This window comes from Odocoileus virginianus, chromosome 16, assembly GCF_023699985.2.
Source record: "Odocoileus virginianus isolate 20LAN1187 ecotype Illinois chromosome 16, Ovbor_1.2, whole genome shotgun sequence".
NCBI classification, from domain to species: Eukaryota; Metazoa; Chordata; class Mammalia; order Artiodactyla; family Cervidae; genus Odocoileus; species Odocoileus virginianus.
The window spans coordinates 7602737-7627358 of NC_069689.1; the positions used below are offsets into that span (position 1 = coordinate 7602737).

Genomic DNA, 24622 nt, shown 5'->3' on the forward strand with positions numbered 1-24622 from the left:
CCCGCTGTGAAGGGTGCTCTTGGATGCTGCATCACTGCATGGCTTGAATAATGTTTTTTTCCAAAGCAAACCGCAGACATTTCCCAGCTCGGCTTTCTTGCCTAGGTCGCCCTCTGGTGGCAGCGTCTGTCCTGCAGTGCGCCTGACTTGGAGGTTGAAACAGCTTTTCCAGACCAGGAAGGGAGAAGTAAATGGCAACCCACTCCAGTGTTCTTGCCTGGAGAATCCCAGGGACGGGGGAGTCTGGTGGGCTGCCGTCTATGGGGTCGCACAGAGTCGGACACGACCGAAGCAACTTCGCAGCAGCAGCAGACCAGGAAGGGAGACCCCAGCATGAACCTCCTGGTTGCAGGGGGCCCCCTCCCTCCCCAAACACCACCGCTGGAGAAATGAGTCCACGGTGACAGACAGCGGCCTGTTGCCACATGATAGAAGAATGATTTATTAGAACATATTCCATGACAAATCATATAAAATAACCATTTTTTGAAAGACATCCATGAGACCACCTGAGGACAAACGCACAGAGGCGCCTCCGAGAAGCCAGACAAATAAGTTATGGATCCCAGGGTGAAGGCTGGAGGGGAGCGGAGCGTGGATTCGTGAATAGAAACGTTGTGCAGTGATCACCACGGGGGGGGGGGGGGGGTGGACGGCCACTGCTCGCTTCTGGGGGGACAGCCGTGTGGGCATGCGGGGAGGGAGGGGGCCCCGGGACTAGCACCTCCTCCGTGCGGACGCAGCAGGCTCGTGGCGGGGCCGGGCGGGGGCCCCGCCGCACTCACACACGTAAACATCGGGGAGGGGCGCAGGGCCTGGGTACCATGTCAGTGGGACAGAAACACAGACAGGCATCGCCCCCCGCAGCCCAGACCCGCACCCACTGGCCTCGGGGACCCAGCCCCGGCGCCCCCACCCCCGCTCGCCATCGACATTAGTGCAGACACCAGGCGGGGCGCACCCCCACCCCAGGATGGTCCAGGCGGGCCGGCCGCATGCCCACCCACCACAGCCAACAGACTCTTTGGCTTAGAGGCTCCAGACACACCAGCCCCGCCTGGGAAGGAGGGGCTGCGCTCTGCTGCCTGGCTCATTCCCAGCTGAAAGGATCCTGAGAAATGAACTGTTCCTGGGGGTGCTGCCCCCATGCCCCCACCCCCCAACCCCTGGTGCACGGAGGCCTGAGGGGCACCCCCTTAATGCCCGCAGCGTCCAGAGGACGGGGGAGGGCGCGCAGTCCAGGGAGCTTCTGGAAGCCCGGGGTTCTGGCTGCTTTGGTCAGCTGCTCCCCTCACCTGGTGGCTCACCTGGACCCCGGGAGCCGGGGACAGGGCCTGCCATCCTCCCTGGCCGAGCCTGGGCCTGCCGTGAGTGCGGACGTGCTCCTGGCATGTGCGTCTGTGTGCGTGGCCGCCTGGCCCACACGCTGAGTTTGGCAGTTGTGTTGGCACCAAAGGCTCACAGCAGTGGGGTCCCCGCCCCAAACGTCCCCGCGGGCTGCACCCCTGCCCAGCCTGGCCCGCACTCTGCCCGCCCCGAGGCCTGGGGCATCTCGGGGCACACCCACCCCTGGCCCTGCATTTGGCACTGAAAGCCCACACTGCCCAGCCCCTCCTCTCCAGCTGGTCCCAGCCAGCACAGAGGAACTGGCAGGAAGCGGGCGTCCCCCAGCCCACGACGGGGCCGGGACCCTTCCAGGCGGGGAGGGGTGCGGCTGCAATGGGCTCAACGACTCCTCAAAGCTGAAGACACGACGATGGGGATGGAGGGGCGCTGGCCCTTGGCGGCGGCCGCAGCGGGGGCTGGGCCAGGAGGCCGGCAGGGCGGGCGGGGCGGTGCGGGAGCTGAGGAGGGGGCCTGGGCACCCACGGGGTTATGGCACGTGTAAGGGTCTTTGCAGTGACCTGTCCGAGCTGGAAGAGGCCGCGGCAGCGGGTGGAGTGGGTGGGGGACGCCCTGCTGCCTAGATCAGGAACCTCTCGGCGTCCGGAAGGAAGTCAGGGCGGAAGGGGGTCTCAGGGAGGCCAGGGGTCCCGCAGCTCGTCCGCTGTGGGAAGCTCCGGGGTGGCAGGGCCGAGGAGGGCGAGCACAGGCCCTGGGCGGCTGGCCGGCCTCGCCCGAGCTGGGCCGAGCCCACGGGGCCGCGGTTTCCGGTCAGCAGGTCCAGGTTCCCACTGGGGTCCACGATGGCATTGATAACTGAGGGGGTGGGAGCGTCAGGCTGCTCGGAGGCCCGGCCCTGCTGCCCGCGCCCACCCTCCAGGGGTCCTTCCAGCCAGTCAGCAGTGACTGTGGGTCAGGCCCCGCCAAGGCCCCCGGCAGCCCTCCCCTTGCCCCCCCAGATCAGGGCCTCACTCACCTTCCAGCTGCTTCTGCACGCGCCTGAGCTCCTTGAGGATGGAGCTGATCTCCTAGAGGCGGACGAACAAGGAGGAAGTACAGCAGGACTGCCCAGCCTCACCCTTCCCCAGGGACCGAGGTGGGCGAGGAGCCGGGGTCCCGGCTTCGGTGACTTCCCCGGGTCTCCCCGGAGCCGAGCAGGTTGGGGGCGGGGGGCCCTCACCTTGTTGGATGTCTTCAGGATGGGCACCTCGTTCTCAGCGTTGATCCTGGCCTCCAAGTCCTCCCACGCTCGCCCTGAGTTCTGGAAGAGGATCCTGTCCCCAGAGGAGTTGGGGCGGGAGCAGGCAGAGGACAGTGACCATGGGGCCCCACACGGACCCTCCCAGGCCACCCCGCCAGCCACGGGGAGGCCCTCGTCATCCCCCACCAGGCACAAGGGGAAACTGAGACCCAGAGCAGGACCCAGGCTGGTGGCACCAGCGTCCCGTTTCTGCGCCTGACGTGGGGAAGGCTGGGAGGAGGGCGGGGCAGGCCGCTTGGGGGCCCTGCCCCCAGACCACGGGTCTGCTTGCCAGAGCACGGGCCTGTGTCTGCAGACGCCCGGCATGGTCCTGGCTCACAGGTGCGTCTGTACCCGTGTCCGGGGCCCAGGCTGGGCGTCCAGCAAGCAGCGGTGGCTCCCTGGCCCCTCCCCGGGGGGGGGGGGGGGGGGGGACCGCAGGACGACTCACTTCATCTTCTCGGCGAGGTGCTCTGTGTTCTCGCGGATGGCCTGGGACAGCTGGGACACTGGGTTCAGCATGAGATTATCGAAAATCACCTGCGGGGACCCAGGCTTCAGCACGGCGCCCGCTCACCCAGGGAGCCCTGCCCCGCCACGCCCCAAGGGGACTCCCCAGGGGGGGAGGAGCGCCTGCCTCCTCGCGGTTCCGGGGCCGTGTCTTGTTGGCCAGGGCATCCTCGCCACGGTCATTCATGTTCTGGTCCAGGTCCCGAGGCCCCAGGGAGCCGGGTGGCACCTTCTGGAAGTTGAGGCTGGCCTCGGGGATGCGCTGCACCAGCTACAGAGGAGGGGAGCAGGGGTGTGGCCCACGCCCACCGCGCTGCGGGCGGAGCAGGCCACAGCACCAGTGGCTCGGGGTCCCCGGCCTCCGCCGAGGGCTCCCTGCCACGACCCCCGAGCCCCGCCTAGGAGGGGCGTGGAAGGGGCCGCCAAGGGCCAGGCTCACCTCCTCGCGGGCAGAGATGGTAGAGGCAGGGGTGCTGGGCACGTTGTTGAGGGAGGGGCTGCGGGCGGGCCCTGGGGAGCCTGGGGAGTCACCGTCGCCAGCCACGTCGTGGATCTCACGGGCCAGGGTGGCCACGTCCTTCACCAGCGTCTGGCTCAGCCTGCAGCCGGCAGGAGAGAAGATGGGTCCCTGCAGGCTCCTCCCAGGCCCAGCCCTGTTGGGGGGGATGCTGGGGACAGGAGCCAGGGGGGACATGATCCCCCAGGCAGGGGCAGGAGGTCCTGCCAGTAGGCGGCCGCTAGGTGAGGGGCAGGGGGCACAGAGCCTCCCGCAGTAGCAGTGACAGAGGGACAGGTTCTGCTGGGCGCCTTGGGGAGAGGTGGGCAGAGGCACCCCCAGGCCCCGGCCACATCCCCCCTCCCTGTGGCCATCGGGGCCACACAGGCCCTGCTCCACGGGACAGAGAGGCGGGGTCACCGACAAGGGTCAGGGTCAGGCCAGCCCAGAGAGGCCAGGGACCTCCCCATATGACAACAGGGCCAAGCCACAGCCCCTGGGGCCAGCCGAGGCTCCTCGTCCCCTCTGCCCTGAGGAGGGAAATGCCGGGGGACTGCTGGGGGCCAGCTCCCTGCCCCGGGCCTCTCGCAAAGCCCCGGGGCTAGAGCTGCACACAGACGTGCCCCCTGCACCCCCGTGACCCGCGCCCCTGCACCCCGCCCGCCTCCCCTTGGCCTCCTGCGCCTCCAGCGCCCCACACATTGGTGCATTTGGGCTCGCGCACGCAGGGAGCCCCCACGGGGCTCCCACTTCCCGTCCTCTCTCCTCCAGCCTCCACTCCGTTTCCTCACCCGGGGCGGCTCCCCTCCAGGACGCCACGCCCTGTCCTCTGGGCCGGCCCCACCAGCTCCTGCCCGCATCATTGTGCAGGCAGCTGGCCTCCAACTGCCCTGTAGGCGTCCTGAGCATGATGTCCCCAGCCCTCTCTTCATGACCTCACGCCGCCCACAGCCTGGGTCGCCGTCTCCATGCTGACGACGCTGGGCTTCCACCCCCACGTGGGCCACTGTCCTCGGAGGTGCCTGCCCGGTCACGTGCCTCCCTGGCCAAGCTGAGCATCCTGGGCACCAAATGTGCCACTCATCAGCCCAGCCGTTCACCTGGCCCCTCCTCACGGCCGGCACAGCACTGACCGCTGCCCGGCCAGGCTAGTCTCTCCCCACTGCCGCTGCAGCATCCGCTCAGCGCCTGACCGGGAGGCACCCTCCACTGAACGACTGCACGAAGGCACTCACCTTTGATAAAGAGTTTGTGGAGACCTTCCTTGTGCCCGAGGTTCCTCCCCACACTCTTATGGGCAGATCTGCATCCATTCATCCAACCACCCACCACCCACCATCCATCCATCCATCCATCCACCCACCCACCCATCCACCCATCCAACCACCCACCACCCAACCATCATCCAACCACCCACCACCCACCCCCAATCCATTCATCCAACCACCCACCACCCAACCATCATCCAACCACCCATCACCCATCCAGCCATCCATCCATCCACCCGCCACCCATCCAACCAACTATCCACCATCCATCCAACCACCCACCACCCATCCATCCATCCAACCACCCACCCCCAATCCATTCATCCAACCACCTATCACCCATCCAACCATCCACCACCCAACCATCATCCAACCACCCACCACCCATCCATCCATCCAACCACCCAACTATTAACCCTCCATCAATTCACCTGTCCACCCAACCATCATCCATCCATCTAAACATCCATCATCCATCCATCCATCATCCACCCACCTGACTCCCAGCTACCCATCCACGCGACCGGCATTTCTGAACCCTTTTAGGAACTGAACCCCCAGCCAGATCCCAAGGAGAGGCACCCCTCACCTGGCAATCTCCGCAATCTCAGCCGTCTGCACAATGAAACCATAGGGATCAGGCTCTTCATCCTCGTCATCCGTGTCCCGGAGGCCAGGGGCCCGGGGTCGCGCCCGGCCGGAGCCGCCAGCCCGTGGGGTCTGCGTGGCTGTTGAGGCATGGGAGCGTGTGTGTTTGGGGGAGCCGTGGTGGGAGCCATACTCCTCCTCGGAAGTGGACGTGCAATCGGAGCCCTGTTGCCGGCGACGCGTGTCTCGGGTGAGTGAGTTGGTTCCAGAAGCAAGAACAGAACAGAGGAGCATTCAGCACCCACGGGCGCCCCCAGGGCTCCGGGCGAGGGCCCGGAGCAGCAGGGTGAGTTGAGCTGCAGCTGGCACCCCTGCACCCAGGAGCCCTTTGGCTAAAGCGCCAGCAGATCCACGCCGGCTCAGAGGCATGTGCCTGGACGGGCAGCTGGGTGTGTCCGCGGGCCCTCGCAGAGCAGCCCGGGCTGGCGGCTGGTCAGCACTGGGCGTGGGCTGCATTCTGTCTGGGGGGTAGCTCTGTGCCCATCGGATGGGAACCAGGGTCCTCGGCGGCAGAGAAGTGCTGCCCACAGACACCCTAGGTGAGGGTGAACCTCTCCAGGTAGATCAGCCTTGGCCCTGGGCTAGTCCGCGCTGGTGGCCTCACACAGCCCCTGGTCAGATCCCAAGCTCAGCTGCCACAGACCCCCCTTACAGATACCAGGTCGGAGCACCCCCTCCTCGGCCACCCCGGCACGGAGCCCCCGAGGCAGCCGCGAACATGCACAGGACCGGGGGAGGGGGTGGCAAGCAGGTGTGGCCCCCAGCCCGCAGCCATCCTGGCCCCACCAGAACCTCAGCACCCTCAACTGGTCTCTCACCCCTCACCCCCGACCAGCCACCGCCGCCTCGGCCCCCAGCAGACCCGCAGGCAAGGAGGGGCTCTAAGTCCACAGACGGGTACCCGCAGGGCCAGGGCCGGGCAGTGAGGAAATAGCAGAGCCAACGCCTCCAAGCGGTTCACTCAGGATGGTCAGCCCCTGCGGACGGGGATCCACCCCGGCAGGAGGCCAGCACTGGGGTCACAGCGGCCAGCCCTCCCCGCTGCACCTGTGGGGTCCGGACCCCAGGAGGGAGTGGGCGGACCTGGCCCTCTGCCTGCAGGCCCCTCCACCCAGGACACGGGCAGGGCTTCCCGCATGTGCAGAACGGCCAGGCCTGGGGGTGGTGGGAGGCCCACCGCTCTGCACACCCCGCTGGGGGCCCACACATCTGCTGATGGGAAGGGGGCTCCTCCAGGGCCAGCACTGGGCCTGACACCTGCGGCCAGGCTGCCACACAGGAAGCTGCAGACATACTGCCCATGCTGACCAAGCTCGGGACCACCCACCCGCTCCCGGCACTTACTGGGTGACGAGTATCGGGCGCTTCCCGGGCGGGCCCTGCTGAAGGGCTGGCGAGGGACCGCAGCGGCGCTGGTGGCCTTCCTGGCAGTGGGCCGAGCCTCGGCCATCATGGTGGGCTTGCGTCCAGGGCAATACAGCTCGACGCTGCGGCCCGAGAAGCCAGCGCGGGCAGGGGCCGCCTCCGAGTCGCTGGGCCCTGTGAAGGAGCCAGCCCGCTTCCGGGGCATGGCCAGGATGTCCAGGCGGGACAGCTTCTTGGCTTGCTCGGCCGCCAGCCGCCCCGTGGGCTCCGGGTTGGCCGGGGGCCCCCGTTCGCCGTCTGCTGCCTCCGTGTCCGAGGCGTCCCCCAGCCGGGCCCGCCTCAGCCGGGAGGCCCGTGTGGCCCGCGGGGTGGACAGGCTGTTGGAGCGGGTCAGCGCCTGCTGCGCCTTCTGGACGCTGGTTGGGCCTCGGCCTTGCTCCTCTCGGGCAGTGGCAGTCGGTGGCGGAGGGGCCATGGGTTTCCGGCGTGTCCCCGGCCGAGCTGCGCCCGTGGTCCCAGGGGTCTCGTGGTCAGAAGTGACCATGTCAGTGCCGGGTGGGTGTGCGAGGCTGGAGCCGCGGTCCTCGTCGGGCCAGTCCAGGGACCCCCGGGGGCCGTGGCCACGCCGTGCAGCCAGGCGTTTTGCTGGCTCTCCGCGGCCCGCGTCCACCGGGCCCAGCGGGCGACGCTGCTTCTCCGAGAGCCGCTCACGGGCGCTGCTCAGGCCGACGCCCCCCAGGTCCTGCGCAGCTGCTGGGGATGGCGGCTTCTCCCTCTGCAGCCCCGCAGGCTGGGAGCTGGTTGGGCTGGGCCCGTTCTTGCCGCTGAGCAGGCTGACGGTGCTGGCCGTGTCCACATCAGAGTCCCCGGATAGGGAGTCCTCTGGCGGCCCAGGGGCACTGCCCACCTCCCCCTCCGGCTCCTCCAGGGACTTGGAGAGCAGCCGGGCCTCCAAGGCAGCCAGCGCTGTCTCAGTCTCCTTTAAGATCAGGTGGGTGTCCTGAGAGTGAAGGTCCATGCGTGCGGCCCGGGCCGCGACCAGATCCTGCAGGAGCGGGTGGCTGGGGATCTGGGGCAGCTGGCCGGGTGCCGCGGGGCCGCTGGCCGGCTCCTTGGTGAAGCTCTCCTGCCGGACGAATGCCAAGGCCTCCTTTGGGGGGGTTGGGGCAGGGCCCTCGAGCTCTGGGGGCTTCCCCGTTGTCTGCAGCTGGATGACCATCCTCCCGCTGGCGCTGACGTACGTGCCGTCACGGGCAGGGGCAGGGGTGGGGGCGCTGGGCTGGGCCCGCCCTGGGCCCTCCACCTGCCCCGGAGCCGCAGGGGCCTTCCTGGGGAGGGCCACCTCCGCACTCGGGTCGCCGATGAAGAAAGAGGTGGGGGCTGGCTCCCCGGGACCCCTTGGGGAGCGCCGGCCCCTGGTCCACACTGGCCCCTCCTGGGGGCTCCTGCGTCTTTCCTCCTGGGGGCCCCCGCCGGGCTCGGGGCCCCGCCCGCCATCTGAGCCACTGGCGTCACTGAGGCTGTCGGGCTCCAGGTCCTCCTGACCCAAGAGGAGGCCGGCCTGTTCGCCGTCCACTTCTGGCGGCCCGGGACCGCTCTTCCTGGCTGCCTCGGGTCCGGCAGGGCTGTCTGCCCTTTCGCTGGGCAGCTGCGGGAGCAGCCGCCGCGGCCGCACTGGCGGGATCCCCTCCAGCTCCGCGGCTCTGCACCCGGGGCCGTCCTCTGTGGAGACAAGGGGCCAACTGGAGCAAACGCTGCCCACAGGCCCCCTGAGCACATAGGGAGCTGGCCCTCCTCCGGCAGCAATGCGTGCACACCCGTCGCCGCTGCAACACTGCAGCCACTTACCTGACAGGCCTGGGTCTGAGTAGCTGTCGGCCAGGCTGGCCCAGCGGGACACCCACTTCTGACCCCCGGGGGAACCTGGTACCGGGAGGCCCTAGGAGGGGAGGGCAGAAGGGCGTGAGGCGGTGAGAGGCTGGAGCACCACAAGGAGGTCCGGGGGCAGCGCGGGGTGAAGCAGCCCAGCCTGACACCCGGCTCCCACACCTTCCCCGTGCCTGCCCCCTGTTCCCCCTGAGAAGCAGTGGAGAGGCCCCCTGTGGCCCCGCCTGGCTCATAGGACCCTGACCTGACCACCCGCATCTCAATCTGGTCCAGTGGCCCAGTGGTCAGCAGGTAGGCTCTGCCATGTCCCTTAGACTCAGCCAAGCCCTGCCCTGGGGGCACACGAACCCAGGCACCCAACTTGACTCAGGGTCCCAGGCCTGGACCTCTCAGCCCAGGTGGGCCCTGGGGCCTGGAGCCCGCCGCTTGGGCAGGACCAAGACCAGGACCCGGACCCAGCGCCCGGGACCTTGGCCAGGTGCTGCCAGCTCCCGGCCCAGTTCCTCCCCGGGCAGCGTCTGGGCTCAGCCCCACACCTGCAGCTCCACCTGGGGGGTCACGACCGCGGGCCGGGAGGCAAACTCCTGCAGCAGGGCCATTCGCTGGGCCACCCCGTCTCCAAGCTCATCTCTGTCCCCTCTGATGACTGGGCGGAAGGTGGCCGAGGACGCTCTGGAGAGTTCAGGAGACTCAAGGACCCCAAAGACCTGCCAGGAGGGACAGGCGCCCCGGTCAGAGCCTGTGCCCAGGCCGGCCCCCTCCCCCCGCCCCGCCCCGCCCCCTGCGCAGCACCTGGTCAATCATCTTGCGGGCCTCCTCCACCTCCTGGTCCTGCGCCTCCGTCTCGATGGTGTAGGTCCCTGCATCGCTGAGGCTGTCGTCCTCCTCCTGCTTTCGGGCCTTCGCCACCTGGGGGTCGGCGGGCGGGGGCGGCGGAGGTGAGGGGGCCGCGGGGCTTGCCCCACGGGGCGTCAGGGGGGCGGGCAGCGTGGGGGGCGCTTTCTCAGGGCCTGGCCGGGCTGCCGGGGAGCTGTCCCGCAGACACTGGGCCGCGAAGTCCTGGGCCAAGCGGGAGCGGCGCCCCACGCTGCCGAAGGGGCGGGCGGGGGCCCGGGCGGCCGGCGAGGGGCCGCCCAGCCGCTCCTCCGTCTTCTCCCGCTTGAGCGAGCCGGCCCGCTGCGGCCCGGAACCGCTGCCAGTCCCCCGGGCCGGGGCGGGGGCGGCCGGGCGGTCCCTGTCGCCCGGCCCGGGGCCACGGCGCCGGTCGAGCCTGGGGTCCCCGGGGGGCGTGTGCGTGAAGGACTGGGAGCGCTTCTTCCGGGGCGTGTCCTCGTCGAAGAACTCGATGACGAAGGCCTGCTGGTTGTGCAGCAGCTCCTGAGGGTCCCGCTTGATCTGCCTCTGCAGCCGCGCCTGGTCCCCGCCGGCCTCCGCGGGGACCCCGGGAGCCCCGGCCACCTTGGACAGGGGGTCCTCGGAGTCGCTCTGGGTGCCGTCCTCGTGCTTGTGGCCTGCGCGGGGGAGGGGGGGGGTTATCCAGCGGGTGAGATGGAGCGTAAGGAACACAGGACCCCAGCGGTCCCAGAAGCGGAACACGGCGCCCCCCGCCCCTACCCACCCCGGAAACCCGGTACACGCGGTCCAGAGGGGCAGCAAGCAAACGCGGGAGGGCCCCGCCCCGGGCAGGCAGCTCCCGGAACACGCAGACGCATCGCGGAGGACGAGGCCAGGCGGCCGGGCAAGCGGCCGCGCGCTCACCCTTCAGGGTGCGCGCGTGCACCGGCAGGTCACTCTTGGTGCTGTGCCGGTCGTCGCCGGGGCCGGCTCGGGGCAGCAGGCTCGGGTCGTTCTGCACCAGCCAGTCGGCCACCTTGGTCTCGGCGGAGACCACCTCCGCGGGCGCGGCCTCCTTGCCTGGGGGCCGCCGCTGGCGCAGGAACTTGGTCACGTGGTCCTTGATCTTCAGCTTGCCCGGGCTGCAGTCGTCGAACTCGATGGTGAAGCAGGCGTGGCTCTGCACGGGGGCCGCCCCGCCCCCGCCGGGCTCCGCCTCCCTCGTGGGCGCCTCCTGCGCCGGCGCCTCCGGGGGCCGCGGTGGGGGCACCTCCTTGGTGGGGATCTCGAAGTAGCTGGGTTCCCGCCGGAAGGAGTAGACCTGAGGCTCGGAGGGGGCCCGGAAGCCGGCCGGCGTCCCCGTGAGATCGCCGTCCTGCTGAGCCAGGTCCTTGGGCCGCTCTGGGGCGGGAGGGACGCGGGCTCAGGACCACAGGAGCACCGTCAGCTCCCCCACCCCCCCCCCCCCTGGCTTCACCCCACAGCCTAGAAGGCACCCCGGGCCCAGGCCGCCCCCCAGGGCTCACCCGGGCAGGGCTCGTCCTGGCGCCGATCCTCGGGCAGGGCGCCCCCGTCATCCTCTCCCCACCAGGAGGGCTGCCCGTACAGAGGGGTGCGGTAGGTGGCCGCCTCTGCGGAGGGAGAGAGTTTGACCCTGGGTTACGCGGCCCCATCTCCAACAGGAAGGGAGACCCGCAGCTGGGGAAGATGCTGGGGTCTGCGCAAGGCCCTGCCATTGCCTCCCAGCTCCGACCTGCAGCTGCCCGGACCCTTGCCAGCTGCCAACCATCCCGAGCCCCGTTTCTGCACCAATGGTGGCGGAGACAGCCTTCTGCGGAGCGGCTGTTCCAGGGGAGGCCTGTACCCGGTCCCGGCCCTCTGCCCGATGGACCAGCCATCAGGCCTGCCCAGGGCTGGCGCCTCTCCCAGGCCCTGCTCTGGCTCTGGCCACAGATGAGTGAGCCGGGAGCTGAGGGCCCCTTAAGTCTGACTGGACCGCCCGGGGGGCACAGGGAGTGTCGACAGGACTGAGTGGACAGGCGTGCCTATGGGGGCCCAGGAAGGCAGGCACACACGGGCGGGGTCGTCGGGGGTGGGGGTCAAAGGCCAGCCTCTGGTGAGGGGTCAGGGCCTGGGTGCTGCGCCCCGCCCTGCCCCTGCCTGGCAGCACCCGCCGTCCTACCTGGGCCTGGTCTCCGGTCCCCCCGCTCTGGCCTGGGGGTCGAGGCCTCGCAGTAGGGCGCCTGTTCGGGCACAGCCTCAGGCCTCTTGGGTGCGGGGGTCTTGACGCTCACCTGCAGCTGGCTCGTGTACTTCTCATGCTGTGGGCAGCAGCGGGGGTGAAGGGCGGGCCGGTGAGCCCGCCCCGCCCCCCGAGGACACCCCCCAGGACAGCCCCGCCCCCTGAGGACAGCCCCTCCCCCAAGGACACCCTCCCCCAGGACAGCCCCGCCCCCCAGGGACCTCCCACCCCCACCCCAGGATGGCCCCGCCCTGCCTGGCCCGGCCCCACAGAGAATGCGGTTTCCCTCACTACCCTTGTCGGGCAGACACCTAAGACCTGCCCTGGGCCACACAGCTCGACGCTGGGGGTCCACAAGCTTCCAGGAGGGAGTGGGAAGCAGCCGTCACAGGGGGACCACCACCCACAGGCCCCTCGAGAGACGGGTGGGGTCAGCCCCCAGGAGCCGTGGGAGGTGGAGAGCAGTGCCTGCCCCATGCCCGTGCGTGTGGGTGTGTATACACGCGCCTGGTCGTGCCTGCGTGCCTCATCCCCCCACCTCCAGCTGAGCTCCGTGGTGGTCGGAGCAGGGCTCACTGGGCCCCTGCTCCTCACCGGTCATGGGCCTCTGGCCAGGCCACCCACTCTCCTTGCACTGCCCACAGTTCCTTTGGAAAATGGGAGTGAATCTCCCCTCAGTCCTATCTTGGGGCTCCTGGGTGAAGCTGTGCACAGGGTCCCCTGAGTCCGCTCCTTGACGCCCGCACAGCTGAGCAAGGGGAAAGTGGGGGCTCCACCTGCTGTGACCCGCCCCCCCAGCCCCAGCAGACGGAAGTGTGCCGGAGGGCGCCCCCACCCAGGACCTTCCCCAAGGCTGCCCCCTGCTGGCCTCTGGCTACCCCTCCCTGCCTACCCCCACCCAGGAGGAGGGTCCTCCTGGTGCCCGAGAGGCCAGGAGGGTGGGTCCTCTTCCCGACCCCACCCCCCCCCACCCCCGTCCTGCTGGGCCCAGAAACCTCCTCTCAGGCTCCAGCCACGCCCTCCCATCTGTGGCTGGGGGGTGGCTATCTCCCCGCTGGCCAGACCAGGCCATCCGGCGGAACAGGCCAGACCGGGCTGACTCACAGCACCGCGGCCAGGCGGGGCAGCCAAGAGGCCTGGGCTACGAGCAGCGGGAAGGGGGGGCCAGGGGCGGGGCCTGGCCGCGCCGCAATTACCCTGAGCGCCTCCTCCGGGACGCGGTGCTGCACGCGCTCCAGCACGTACATGTTGGGATGTGACAGCGCGTTAAGGAGCACGGGCAGCAGCTGGGACCGGCCGGGCCCACGGACGGCATCCTCTACTCCCAGCAAGATGGATGAGGGTGGATGCCGGCGGGCCATCCCGGGCACATGCCCACACTGCAGGGGCCGCCTGCGGGCTGTGCTGGCCCCGGTCATCGCAACCACGTGCCTGAGGGCTACAGGGACGCCCCCCTCCACCCCACGCACAGCCCAGGAGCCCACGGGCCTCCGGAGGGCAGGCCACACGCATCCAGCTCCGGCTCCCATCCCAGACTACCCTCAGCCCCGGGCTCCCAAGGCTCCACCAGTGGGGAGGGCTCAGTGGGGGCACCGAGGATGGGGGTCAGGGGACGGGCTGCACTCCTCCTAGGCGTACGGGTCCCCGGCTGCCCAATTAAGGAGAGGCACGGCCCCACCCCCCGCGTTCTCAGCACAGAAAGTCACTCCTGGGGTCCCCCAGCAACACCAGACTCTGGGTCCCAGGAAAGCTGTCTCATTCCTCAGGCCTGTGTGAGCATACACTGGTGGGCTGGCGAGTGGACAGAGGTGCCCATGGCCAGGCCAGAGCCCCGCCCCAGGTTCACCGTCCTGCCTCTAACCCCCTGGGGTCCTGGCTGGGACCAAGGGGCTCCCACCTGCTTCCAGGATAACAGGGCAACGGTAGCTGTGGGGATGGAGGGGGTGGGGAGGAGGGTGAGCACCCGAAAGGATATCGTAGCCGAACCGGATGACGTCATTGAGCTTCAGCGTGACGTATCTTTGGTCTGGGATGCGCACGTCATTCACGAATGTCTGCAGGGAGGCAATGGGGCGCTGAGCCAGGGCACGTGGGGCCGTGAAACACCTGGCCCTTCTGTGCTGCTCGGAAGGGCACACCAGCGCCACGCCCCAAAGGGACGACAGGTCAGATGGCTGGAAGAGGGGCCAAGGCGTGGGGCCCACCCAGCACCCAGGGACCGTGACACCCTTGTGAAACAGACACACATGGCCTCCTGCCAGCCCCGGCGCCCAAGGCCCTTGGGTGGTGGCCCCCAGACCTGCGGGGTGGCCCTGTACAAGGCTGCTCAGGTTGTGCAGGCCCCTTCGGGCTGGGATGGCTCATCTGACTGGGGGGCTGAGGGAAGAGGGGTCTCAGGGGGCAGACTCCAGCAGAGACCGAGACCCCCGGCTAGGGGCATTCAGAGGGGGACGGGGTGGGTGGTACTCAGCAACTGGTGGAGGCAGGGTGGGCCTGAGGGTGCTGTGGGACCCCCAGCTCAGGATGGAGGGAGCCAGACTTCATGGCTTGGGGGTGGGGCAGGGTCCTCCTTGGCTGGAGGGAGGCTGGTGGTCTGCTTTCTCACTGAAACAGCCTCCAGGGCAGGGAACCAAAGAGAAGGAACAAGACACCCAGACAGACACCGAGCCCTGCAGAGGGCCCCTCCTGCCCTCCCTGCCGGTCTCTGCCCACCCCCTCACTTGCTCCTGCAGCCAGGAACGTCCTCTTGGTCACCTCTCTGGACCTGCCACTCCCAACTCACAGAAGAGCTCACATATGCCCCTAGGACGGGACACCCAGCATCCATCCATCTTAGGAGCCCATTTTCCAGCCTGCAGGAGGTCCCCGAACCTCCCCAGCCCTCCTGAGAGCCTGACTCCCCTCCTCCCAGAAGGCAGCCCCTCCTCCTAGGGGCCCTGCCCAGAGGGAGCCTTCCCAAGGAGGCCGCCAGGGCAGGAGGTCCTGGAGAATGCGGGCATGGGGGTGGGACAGGGGCGGGGCCAAGGTGAGGGGGCGGGGCCGGGTGTGAGGGGCGGGGCCGGGTGTGGGTGGGGCCTGTGGGAGGGGCGTGGCCAGCACAGAAGCCCCGCACTCACCCCATTGAGGCTGCCCAGGTCCTTCACCCAGTGTTCGTCCCTGTCCTGGTCGTAGTTGATGACAGCATGCTGCTTGTCCACGCTGCGGGACTGGAAAGAACGGAGGCCCTCAGGTGGCCTCCCGGGAAGGGGACCCAGGGGAAGTGGCCCCACAGGTGGCCCCGCATCCACCCGCCCCGACCAGATCACTCCCCGACCAGGCCTGGGGCCTCCAGCACAAAGGTCTCAGTCACGTCTCTGGGGGACTGCTCCCCCAAGAAAGCCCATGCGGGCCGGACCCAGTCAGCCCACCCAGCACCAAGGAGCCTCGGGTTCCTCCCGCCCCACCTGCCACTCTGGGCCCTCCCTCTGTGACCAGTGGGCACCAGCAGGCCAGCGCCCACTGCCCTCCCCGCCACTGCTCCCGGGGGAGCGTGGGAAGGATGGACACCCTCCAATGCTCCAGGACAGGCTGTTCACTCTCAAGGGCGGGGCACGGGGGAGGACCAGAGCCCAGAAGCAGGATCAAAGCGGGGCTAGGGGGCTCAGGGGAGCCCCCACCCACCCAGCCAATCCCGCAGCACACACCGCTCAGAGTGGGGGACGCGCACACACATGCACGCGCACGTCCGCTGGCGTACACCGGGCTCGCACACGCTGAGTGCGCATCCTGCCGCCCAGGTCCCTCCGCCCTGGCCACCAGCTCCCTCACATGGCCAAGCTGCAGTCTCTCCACCCCGGGCGACAGAGGCAGGGACGAGGTCACAGGGTCACGTTCTGCTCGGTCAGGAAGCGCCAGCACAGACCGCCCTGCCCAGCCAAGGGGCTGGCCGTCTCGGCACAGAGCATCACCGCCCACTCCGCGGCCACACCTCAGTAAGGAGGACCCACCCCTCGGGTCCAGGGGCAGCTGTATCCCTCCGAGGACGAGCCTCAGGAGTGACCGGCAGGACCGGCCGCCAAGGGGCACTGCCACTCAGCCCTCCAGGAGTGCCCACGAGACGCCCTACGTCAAGAGCACACTCGTGGGGCCCACGTGCCACCCGGGACAGGACCGCCTGGCCCTGGGGAGGGCGGCCCAGCACCTGAGCCCCCGTGTCACCACCCTCTGGGCTTCTCAGGTCTCACAGGTGAGGGCCCAGTGCCCTTCCCTGCCAGCGCTGTCCCGCCAGCGACCGCCACGGGGAGCTACTTCCTCTCTGAGGCTCTGCCCACCCAGCCCCTCCAGCATCATGCAGAAACAACCAGCTTCCAGCGGAGGCTCCAGCACCCGCCTCCAGGATGGGAGCTCCCAGGGCCGGGCCTCCTCCCTCACCCGGAGACAAGCGCAGGCAAGGGAGAGGCGGACGTGGGCTCCGGCCCAGCCCTGCCTGCACCCAAGGCCACACAGCCTGGCCAAGGCACCGAGGCAGGACCTGGAAAGGAGAACCCAGCGGGTGGGCTCGCGGGGGCCACAGCCCTGGGCCTGTCCTGGATGCTGAGGCTGGCGCTGGCCGGTCGGGGCACAACGACACTGCTATGGTGGGGGCCCCGGAGTGGGCTGCTGGGCCCCCACCTCATCCCGCCACAGACCCTCGGGCCCCTGGAGGGAGTGGGGCTGCAGGGGTGGTTTCAAGGGCAGTGCAGAGTCCGTGGGGCCAGCCGGGGCCTCCCTGACACAGAGCCACCTGCCGCAGAGCCCCAGCCCCGACCTGGATGCTTCCCAGGGAAGACCATCGAGCTTCCCCGGGCTCAGACGGGCAGCGCTGGGGCAGGTGGCTCTGCCTCCCCAAGTAACAAGTCTCAGGTGAGCTGAGTCTGACCTTGACACCTACTGCCCTGCACCCCCAGCCTGGTCTCTGCCCTGGCCCTAACTTTCTCAGTCAGAGTTGGCACTCGCAGCTAGACAGCTCCTGGCCACCCTGGACGCGGCCTGTGCCTGAACACAGGCACCAGCTCCCCCACTAGACTCCCCACTGGGCCCCGAGGCTGCCCCTGCCATGGCCTGGCCCGGGTGGGGGGGGGGCGGTGGGCACACGGGGGACCCCGCCCCCTCCTCCAGGCCTCCAGGCCTCCAAGTTGCTCAGGCTTGCCCGTCCTCTCCTAGGCAGGCCACTGCCCTCGTGGGAGGCCCCACGGGTCAGGTACTCCTTGGAGTCCAGAGGGCAGCTGGGAGGACTGGGGCTCACCTCCTCCCACACACTCTCCATGTCCAGCCAGCTGCCCAACACCTGGATGCCACTGGGGGCTGGACGGTGCCCTCCACCTAGCCGGGCATCAGGCCTCCCAGCACCGTGGGCCTCGGGAGAGGCTGCTGGAGGCTGCACACTGGAACGTGATGGGACCTGGGGGGCTCTGCCCGGCCTGAGGCCCAAGGGGTGGGCGGCAAGAGAGCACACTGCCCCTCAGGCTCGGCCGCCACCTTTGCCGAGGTGTGGCCCCTAGAGGGGCTTCTAGACCCACCTTTCTGACCTGCGCACCTCTCTTCCCTCTCCAAGCTTCAGACCCCCACCTCCACTCCCCGGCTGCCTTCTGGGTGGGTCAATCCCAGCCTGGCCAAACCCAGTTCCTCCTCCTTGCCACCTGGCCCTGAAGCCTCCCTCGGGACTGCCGCCAACCAAGACCCCCAGCTGCTCCGGCCACGCCCCCAGGCCCCCACCTTCCGGGTCAGCACCCCAGTCAGCCCACCCGCATCCCTTCCCACAGCCCCCCACCTGACCCTGACTCGTCTGTTGAATTTTCCTGGACTCCCTGAAAGCCACAACCCTCCCTGAACGTTCCCCTCCCTGCCTGCCAGCCAGACCACTATGCAGGCTCTGGAGGTGCCCTGCCCACTCTGGGCCTGGGTCCTCTGCCCAGGACCACCCCCTCCCTCGGCCCACCTTCCCTCTCCCGACAAGAATGACCCGCCCTGCCCATCTCCTGGCTCCCGAGACTTGGCACAGCCCCCCTCATTTGCATCCAGAGCTTGGGCTGCCCCTTCCAGTTCCCAGGCCCCCTCCACTCCAGGCACAGTCCCTGCCAAAGCCCCTCCCCAGACTGCGGGGACCCCCAGGACCCCCTGGGCCCAGGCAAGGAGGGGCCCCACATCCAGAACCCCTCCGCCTCGGGCCGATGCCCCAGGCCAGAGGCAACCCCACCCCCACCAAGGCCAGCCACTCACAGGCGATGGGGAGAGGGCCTGGGCCTTCAGAGTTAAGAGGACTCAAAGCAGGGGGCGTGGCAAGTGGAGCGGGTGGGTCACATGCGAAATAGACTAGAGAAGTTCCAGACACAGGGACCTTTGGGAGGGGACCTAATTGTACTCCCTTTAAAACGGAGTAAAGACGGGCTTCCAAAATTCGTGCCTGACGCCCTCCATGGGTGGAAGCCCCGCCTGGAATCCAGCAGTGGCCAAAACCCTGGGCTGTGGGCACACCCTGCTGCCAGCTCATACCCAGCGCCACCCAGCTGGGCCGCAGCGCCCACGGCCTGCCTTTGTGGGGTGTGTGTGCAGGGGCTCCGGGCCGGGTCTCTGGGTGAGGATGGGAGCAGACGAGCCCTCCCAAGGGGTGAACAGGTGGAAGCAGAGAGGACCTCTCGCCACACTCTCTCTCACACAGAGACATGTCAACATGCACGTGTGCATGCATACATGCACATGTGCACCTACACGCCTGTGCGTGCATACATGTGTGTGCACACGTAATGACACACGCCCTGCACCAGAGCCTGGGCCACAAGTGCAGGACTCACAGCCGGAGGCCTGGGCCCGGGTCCCCGCTCTCATCCTCACTCAGGCCCAGGGGGGAGCCAGGCTCAGCCCCGGGAGCCATGCCCTGAGGTGTGTGGGCGGCTGGCTGGAGAGTCTGGGGGCAGCGAGGCCAGGCAGGCAGCACCACCCCCGTGACACAGCGCCCCACCCGGGTACCCCCTCCGAGGCCCCTGCCTGGATGGCAGCACAGCCTCGGGGCAGCCCCCTGCTCCCAGCCTTCCCCTCATCGCACGGCCTCCTCCATCCCCCGAGAGGACTCCCCACTCCAGCAGCACCCCCAGGCTCCTCCCCCTCGGCTCCCAGCATGTCACACACCCCCTGTCCCAACCCCTGCGGCACCTTCGGTCTGTCTCCTGGGGGGTCATCTGGCTCCTCCCATGTGTTTGTGACCGGCCCAGCCCTGCCATGGGGACCCCAGGCTCCAGCACGGGGCCAGTGATCCTCAAGCGACAAATGTGGGAACAGACACAGAGAGCAGGCCTGGGCGCTCCAGGAACACACAGCTGGAAGAGGGTGAGGATGGGACGGGAGAGGGCAGCTAAGTGGAAGGGCTGGGACAGGCATGGGGTTACCATAGAGCGAGGACAGGCGGGGCCCCACGGAGGCCTGGAGGCTGGGCGGCACCCACGGACACCTGAGGCGCGAGGTGGGAGAGGGAAGGTCGGGGTTTGCCCTGGACACCTGGCGGGCCAGAGGATAAGGGGTCTGTTAAGCAGCAGCAGGCCGGGCTGCCTCTGAGACCCCCAGGAGCTGGGGACACAGGGGGCTGGGGACAGGGCGGCGAGAGTCACCATGTGCATCACATGCGCGGAGACGGGGACCGAGGCTGTAGGTGTGGACGGCCTCTAGGGAGAGGCCTCGTGTGCCAGAGCCCAGGCCGAGGGGCAGCCACGAGGGCCGCCAGGCAGGAGCCAGGATGCCGGGGAGCCTGGAGCTGCCCCTGGGAGAAGCTGAAGGGAATCCCATCCGGGTGGGGGCACTCAGGTCACGCAGAAGGGGGGACTCAGGCCAGGCACCGGGGACGGGGGGGACTCGAGCTGGGCAGTGGGGGGCTCAGTCCAGGCAGTGAGGGGTGGGGGCCTGAGGTCGGGCGGGGGTGTGCCGGTGAGAAACTCCCTAGCAGGGGTTCCACAGAGGGTCGCGGGTGAAGGGGGCTGGCAGGACCACACAGCCCAGGAGACAAGGGTGTGGGGTGTCCTGAGCAAGGGGCCGGTGGGTGGCACAGGTGGCGTTCCCACTTCACTCTCCAGCTACACGACCACCTGGAGGCTGTTTCCTTGTGTGATGGACACACGGCCCAGGGCAGCCAAGGGCAGAAATGAGGGTGCATCCAGGCCAGGAGCTGGCCCGGCATGGAGCTGGCCCGGCCCTCCACCCTGCTCAGGGCTCCACCACCAACTGGCCCAGAAACTGGGAGTCGGACCCCAGACTCACTCTGAGTACCCTGCCCGCCGCTGCACCGGGAGCCTCTCCTCCAACCTTGGGGAAAAGCAGCAGGCAGAGTGAGGACCTGGGGACAGGGCCGGGGCCGGGGAGGGAGGAGTCAGCACACTGGCCCCCCCAGCACTCCCAGGTCCTTGCAGGCTCCCATCAGGTGCCACCACCTATGAGAGGCCCCCTGGGCCACCCCGGGTGGGCCACACACTCGGTCACAGCAGGGAACACACAGCCCCCTGCCAGGGGTCAGGGCCAAAGGCAGCGAGCCCTTCAGATCTCTCAGCAACTGACAGGCAACAGGGGTCATGTCACATGACACCACCATCAGCCATCCCCGGAGGCACAGTCTGCGGCCTCTGTTTGTTTTATGTGGGCCCGAGAAACAGTCTTTCCATTTCACACTGTCAAAAAAAAAATCAAACGAAATGACTCTTTCAGGACAGGTGAAAATAACGTGAAACTGACATTTCAACATCACAAAGTCTGACTGGCACCCGCTGGACTGTGCACAGGGCTTCGCGGCAACAGCGAAGGCGAGGGGCTGTGATGGAGGCATGCGACCTGCGAGGCCTCAACCTGGTACCCAGCCCTTTACAGAAAACACCTGCCCAGGCCTGCACAGAGCCTTCCAAAGGTGACTTCCAAAGGCAAGATGCACAGAGAAGGGAGAGGCTACTCTAGATCAGAGATACTGAAAAGACCAAACAAGCAAGGCAGCAGGCAAATCGTTAGAGGAGCCAGGCTGTCTGGACATGCACAGGCCTTGCACTTGCTGCCCAAGTGGACACGCACTGGGCTGGGATCCTTGGCTGCCCCAAGCCTCATGAAACCCAGGGAGTGAGGGGGCAGCACAGGGAACAGGGTCTCACCCAGCCCTGAGCGGGCCACTGGTTGGACCAGGCAGTGCAGCCCACAGAGAGTCCCTCCTGAGAGTCCCACGGTGGGACCTGTGGAGCTTGGAGGCCTTGGGGACAGGGGCCCAGGCCCCATGCCGGGGAGGGCTCGGGGCTGCAGGAAGCCCGACTCAGTGACAACCATTAGTGTTGGGGAACCCTGTGGACCCTGCAGGATCAGGTCTCCGGCCCCCCGCCCTCCCCTCCCTGATCCTAGGAGCCAGACTCGGGAACCAAGGTCAGCGCAGCACACACTGGGGCCAGACAGAAATTCCTGACTGCCGAGTGCCTGGCACCCTGGCACTTAGTGCCCTGCAGGCCTCTCCAGCCCCACCAGGGCACTGGGCTTCCCCTGGTCAGAGCCGGCCCTGTGGCCCCTGATTCCCAGCCCAGCTGGGGCCCCCGGGTGAAGAGGATGTGCACAGATCCGCCCTCGGGCACCTTCCAAAGGCGGGCTAGACGCCTTCAGAGTCCCACGGCATCAGCACCTCCCGTTAGAAGAGGCCCAGGCCCCTTGCCCTTGAGCACACAGCCCACCCAAGACCCATGGGCCCACTGTGGGCCCAGGGCCCAGGCAGAGACACCCAGGGCCTCCTCTGCGGGGGACCTGCAGGAAGCAGGGCGGGCTCTCCCTGCCCCCCGCCCCCGCCGGCCGGCGCGGGTGCCCACACTCACCTGCAGCATGAGCTCACACTCGTCCCGCCCCACGAAGATGAGCTCTCGGGGGAGCCGGTGGCGGGTGCCGCTGCTGCTCACCAGGAACCACGAGGTGACGCTCATCTTGGCGCTCATGAGGCCCGTCCGGCCCTGGGGGTGGGAGGCGTCATCAGAGAAGGCATCGCTGGCCTGGGCCCCGGCCCCTGGGCACCCCAAAGGCCCACGCAGGGCCTGGCCTACTGGGCCTCAAGCACTTTCACGGTGCCACCGCTGTGGCTGCTTTTGGAAATGCTGGGCTCCAGGCCAGCCCCTCCCGGACCGTGCCTGTCCTCCACGGACCCCGTCCCAGGCTAAGGTCCCCCCTGATGCTCTGGGCCCATGTGTACCCTCTTCTCTGTCTGGGTGCCAGGGGTCAGGCATGCGGGGCGTCTGCCACACTGCCTGTGCGTGGACCCTCATGACTTCCCATAACCTGCTCCCGGGGGGACTCCGCAAGCAGCCTCAGGGGCCCCATGAGGCCAGGTCTGCAGCCCCGGACACAGACTCTGAACCAGAGGCCCTGCCTCCCGCAGCTGGACACTGCAGGCTGGAGGCAAGCGCCCTGAGCCATCAGCACACTTGCCATGAGAGGGCACCAATGTCTCTGGCAGACACCCCCCAGGCCAGGCCAGTCCGGGGGGTCAAGGCAGCAGGCAGCCCCTCCAGGGCCCAGGAGGCGGGTGGTGCTGCAGTGCCCGAGGTCCTGGGGGCAGATGTGGTGGGGGGGACCCACGCCCGTTGCCCAGAGACGTGTCCCCACACCAGCACAAGGGCACGGGCGCCAAGTGTGCAGACACACCCATGCCACACACGCGTGCACACAGCTTCCAGACACGCTCGGAGCACCGCCCACAAGCGCCCGAGCCACGCTCCTGGAGCGGGCGTGCGCACACACAGGCGGCATCCTGGGTTCTGGGAGCCGCACGCCGTCCCCGCATCACGGGGCTTCCTTCCAGCCGGTTGGCGGGTGCCAAGGAGGCGAGCGGCTTGTGCAAAGGTGCCAGCGACACAGAGAAACAGGGGCGGGTGGCCGTGCTCGGGGGAGAGGTCCATCCAAGGCGGGTGATGGGGACGCGGGCTCACGAGCCCCGTGGGCTGGGCTTCAGGCAGAGGGACGGGCCGGGGCCCAGATGCTGGGTCAGGCGTGCCTGGGAGTCCAGTGGCTGGTCCAGGAGCAGAGCAGAGGCCCTGGAGGGCCTAGGACATGCTGTCACCCTGGGTGCTAAGTGTGGGATGAAATGCAGCTGGCCTGTTCCAAAGTCACGGAGGAGCTCAGGACAGGAAGAGCAGACGGCTACACCCAGCTCAGGGTCCAAGCGCATGTCACACACCTGTGAGGCCAGCCCTGGACGTCCCAGGTCCCTGACCTGACTCACCATGTGCGGCGGGGACTTGGTGAGCGTTGAGCCACTAACCAGGAAGAGAGAGAAGGTGCTGGCACCCTGGGGGAGCACCCCCAGGCCTCCTCCCTGCAACGCCCACACCCGGACCTCTGCCTGAGGCTCCTAAGAGCCAGCTCTCAACACCAGGCCCCACCCATCGGTGAAGGCCCGAGTGACCATGTAATCCATGGCATACCCCGTGCCACCTCGGGCAAGCAGGTGGGAAGACAGACAAAATCCACCCAGAAGATGGCCCTAGCCTGCCAGAGCCCCCCCATCCTGGAACCCCTGCCCTTCCTCAGGGTCCAGCCAGAGGGGCAGGCGCTGGAGGCCGAGCAGGTGGGCACCTCCGAGCCCCCGCAGCCCTGGGAGCGCGCTCTCCAGGGGCAGGCCCGCCCCATCATGGTGCTTCCCAGCCCCCACCCCGCCCAGCTCCCGCCCTCTGCCGTCACCCGCTCCTAGGTCCCCACCAGCAGGTGGGAACGGAGACCCCACCCAGAGAAGGCCACAGCCTCTGCTGGCAAAGGGGGGCCAAACCCCCAGAGCCCCGAGATGCGGCTGTGGCCGAGCCAGGCCGCTCCTGCCACTGCCAGCCCATCCCAAAAAGGCCCAGGCCTGGAGCAGTGGACGCTCCCCAGCAGCCTGCGCCGGCTCGGAGCTGGGCTGACCATCGTTGCTAGGAGGGAGAATAATAAACACCCCAAACTTGTCCCCTCGGCCGCCACAGCCAGAAGGGCCACCCGCCCAGGGGTGCGGGGAGGAGGAGTCGCCCTGGGCAGGGACTGAGAAGGGCTGGGAGCGGCGGCGGCGGCGGGCGGCTGGAAGGGGCAGACGGAACAGAAGCCGAGGCCGGGGCCGGGCCGGGAGAGGAGGCAGCGACGGCGGAGAGGCGGCGGCGGCGGCGGCGGCGGCGGCGGCGGGGAAGGGAAATGAGGAGACAGGGAGGAGGAGGAGGAAGGCGGAGGGAGGGACCGCGGAGAGGAGGCCAGGACGGGAGGCGGCCGGCGGGAGCGCCGGGCCTGGAGGGGGAGGGGGCGGCGCCGTCTCTGAATCAGCGCCCGCCGCGAACCGCCGGGGCCCAGCCGGTGCCTGGGCGGGGACCCCTCTCTCCAGGCCGCACAGACGCCCTCGGCGGCCCCTCCCGGTCAGGCGCAGACCCGAGCCGCCTCCGCGGCGGCGGGGACCGGCCCGGCCAGGTGCGTCGACAGCCCCCACCCTCGCGCCTTTGTCCGGCCCACTGGACCCCGCACCTCGGCCCCCTGCCCGCCGCCCACGCGGCTCCGGAGGCGCGCAGGTGCGCGCGCCGGGAGGCCCGGCCGCCGCGGGTGCAGATCGGCGCGTCTTACCTGCGGTTCAGCCCCGGCTCCGTCCCGGCTCGGCCCCGGCCCTCCCGCCCGGCCGGCCGAGCGCTGGGCGGGGCCGCCGCCTAGGACATGCCCGGCGCGGCCCGCACGCTCGCGGCAGCCCGGCGAGCCCACGGGCGGAGCGGCGCCGGGCCTCGGCGGCGGGTCCC

The 24622-nt window shown here is 68.9% G+C and overlaps 1 protein-coding gene across 2 annotated transcripts; it reads right to left on the reverse strand.

Annotated features, from left to right (window-relative positions):
- Positions 1 to 413: 413 nt before the first annotated feature.
- Positions 414 to 24602, reverse strand: CEP170B (centrosomal protein 170B). 2 transcript variants are annotated; one of them, XM_070477713.1, is made up of 19 exons: positions 24456 to 24602; positions 21707 to 21838; positions 14990 to 15079; positions 13847 to 13927; positions 13070 to 13126; positions 11814 to 11952; positions 11158 to 11262; positions 10556 to 11032; positions 9590 to 10308; positions 9334 to 9504; positions 8759 to 8849; positions 6890 to 8632; positions 5487 to 5625; positions 3573 to 3732; positions 3261 to 3404; positions 3075 to 3163; positions 2564 to 2657; positions 2360 to 2411; positions 414 to 2199 (listed from the first exon to the last, which is right to left on the reverse strand). In XM_070477713.1, exons 2-19 carry the CDS (start codon positions 21821 to 21823, stop codon positions 1964 to 1966), a joined length of 4704 nt encoding a protein of 1567 aa, XP_070333814.1. In that variant the 5' UTR covers positions 21824 to 21838; positions 24456 to 24602; the 3' UTR covers positions 414 to 1963. The 2 variants fall into 2 exon arrangements, with proteins under 2 accessions (XP_070333814.1, XP_070333813.1); XM_070477712.1 differs by having other exon boundaries at positions 5487 to 5730.
- Positions 24603 to 24622: the final 20 nt, after the last annotated feature.

Excerpts from the sequence above, each read along its gene's own strand:
- CEP170B (XM_070477712.1), bottom strand. The coding sequence starts at position 21,823 with ATGAGCGCCAAGATGAGCGTCACCTCGTGGTTCCTGGTGAGCAGCAGC. Across the intron at positions 13,127-13,846 it reads TCATCCGGTTCGGCTACGAT|CCCAACATGTACGTGCTGGA; the intron begins ATCCTTTCGGGT and ends GCGCTGTCACAT. Across the intron at positions 5,731-6,889 it reads CGCCCGATACTCGTCACCCA|ACACGCGTCGCCGGCAACAG; the intron begins GTAAGTGCCGGG and ends CACTCACCCGAG.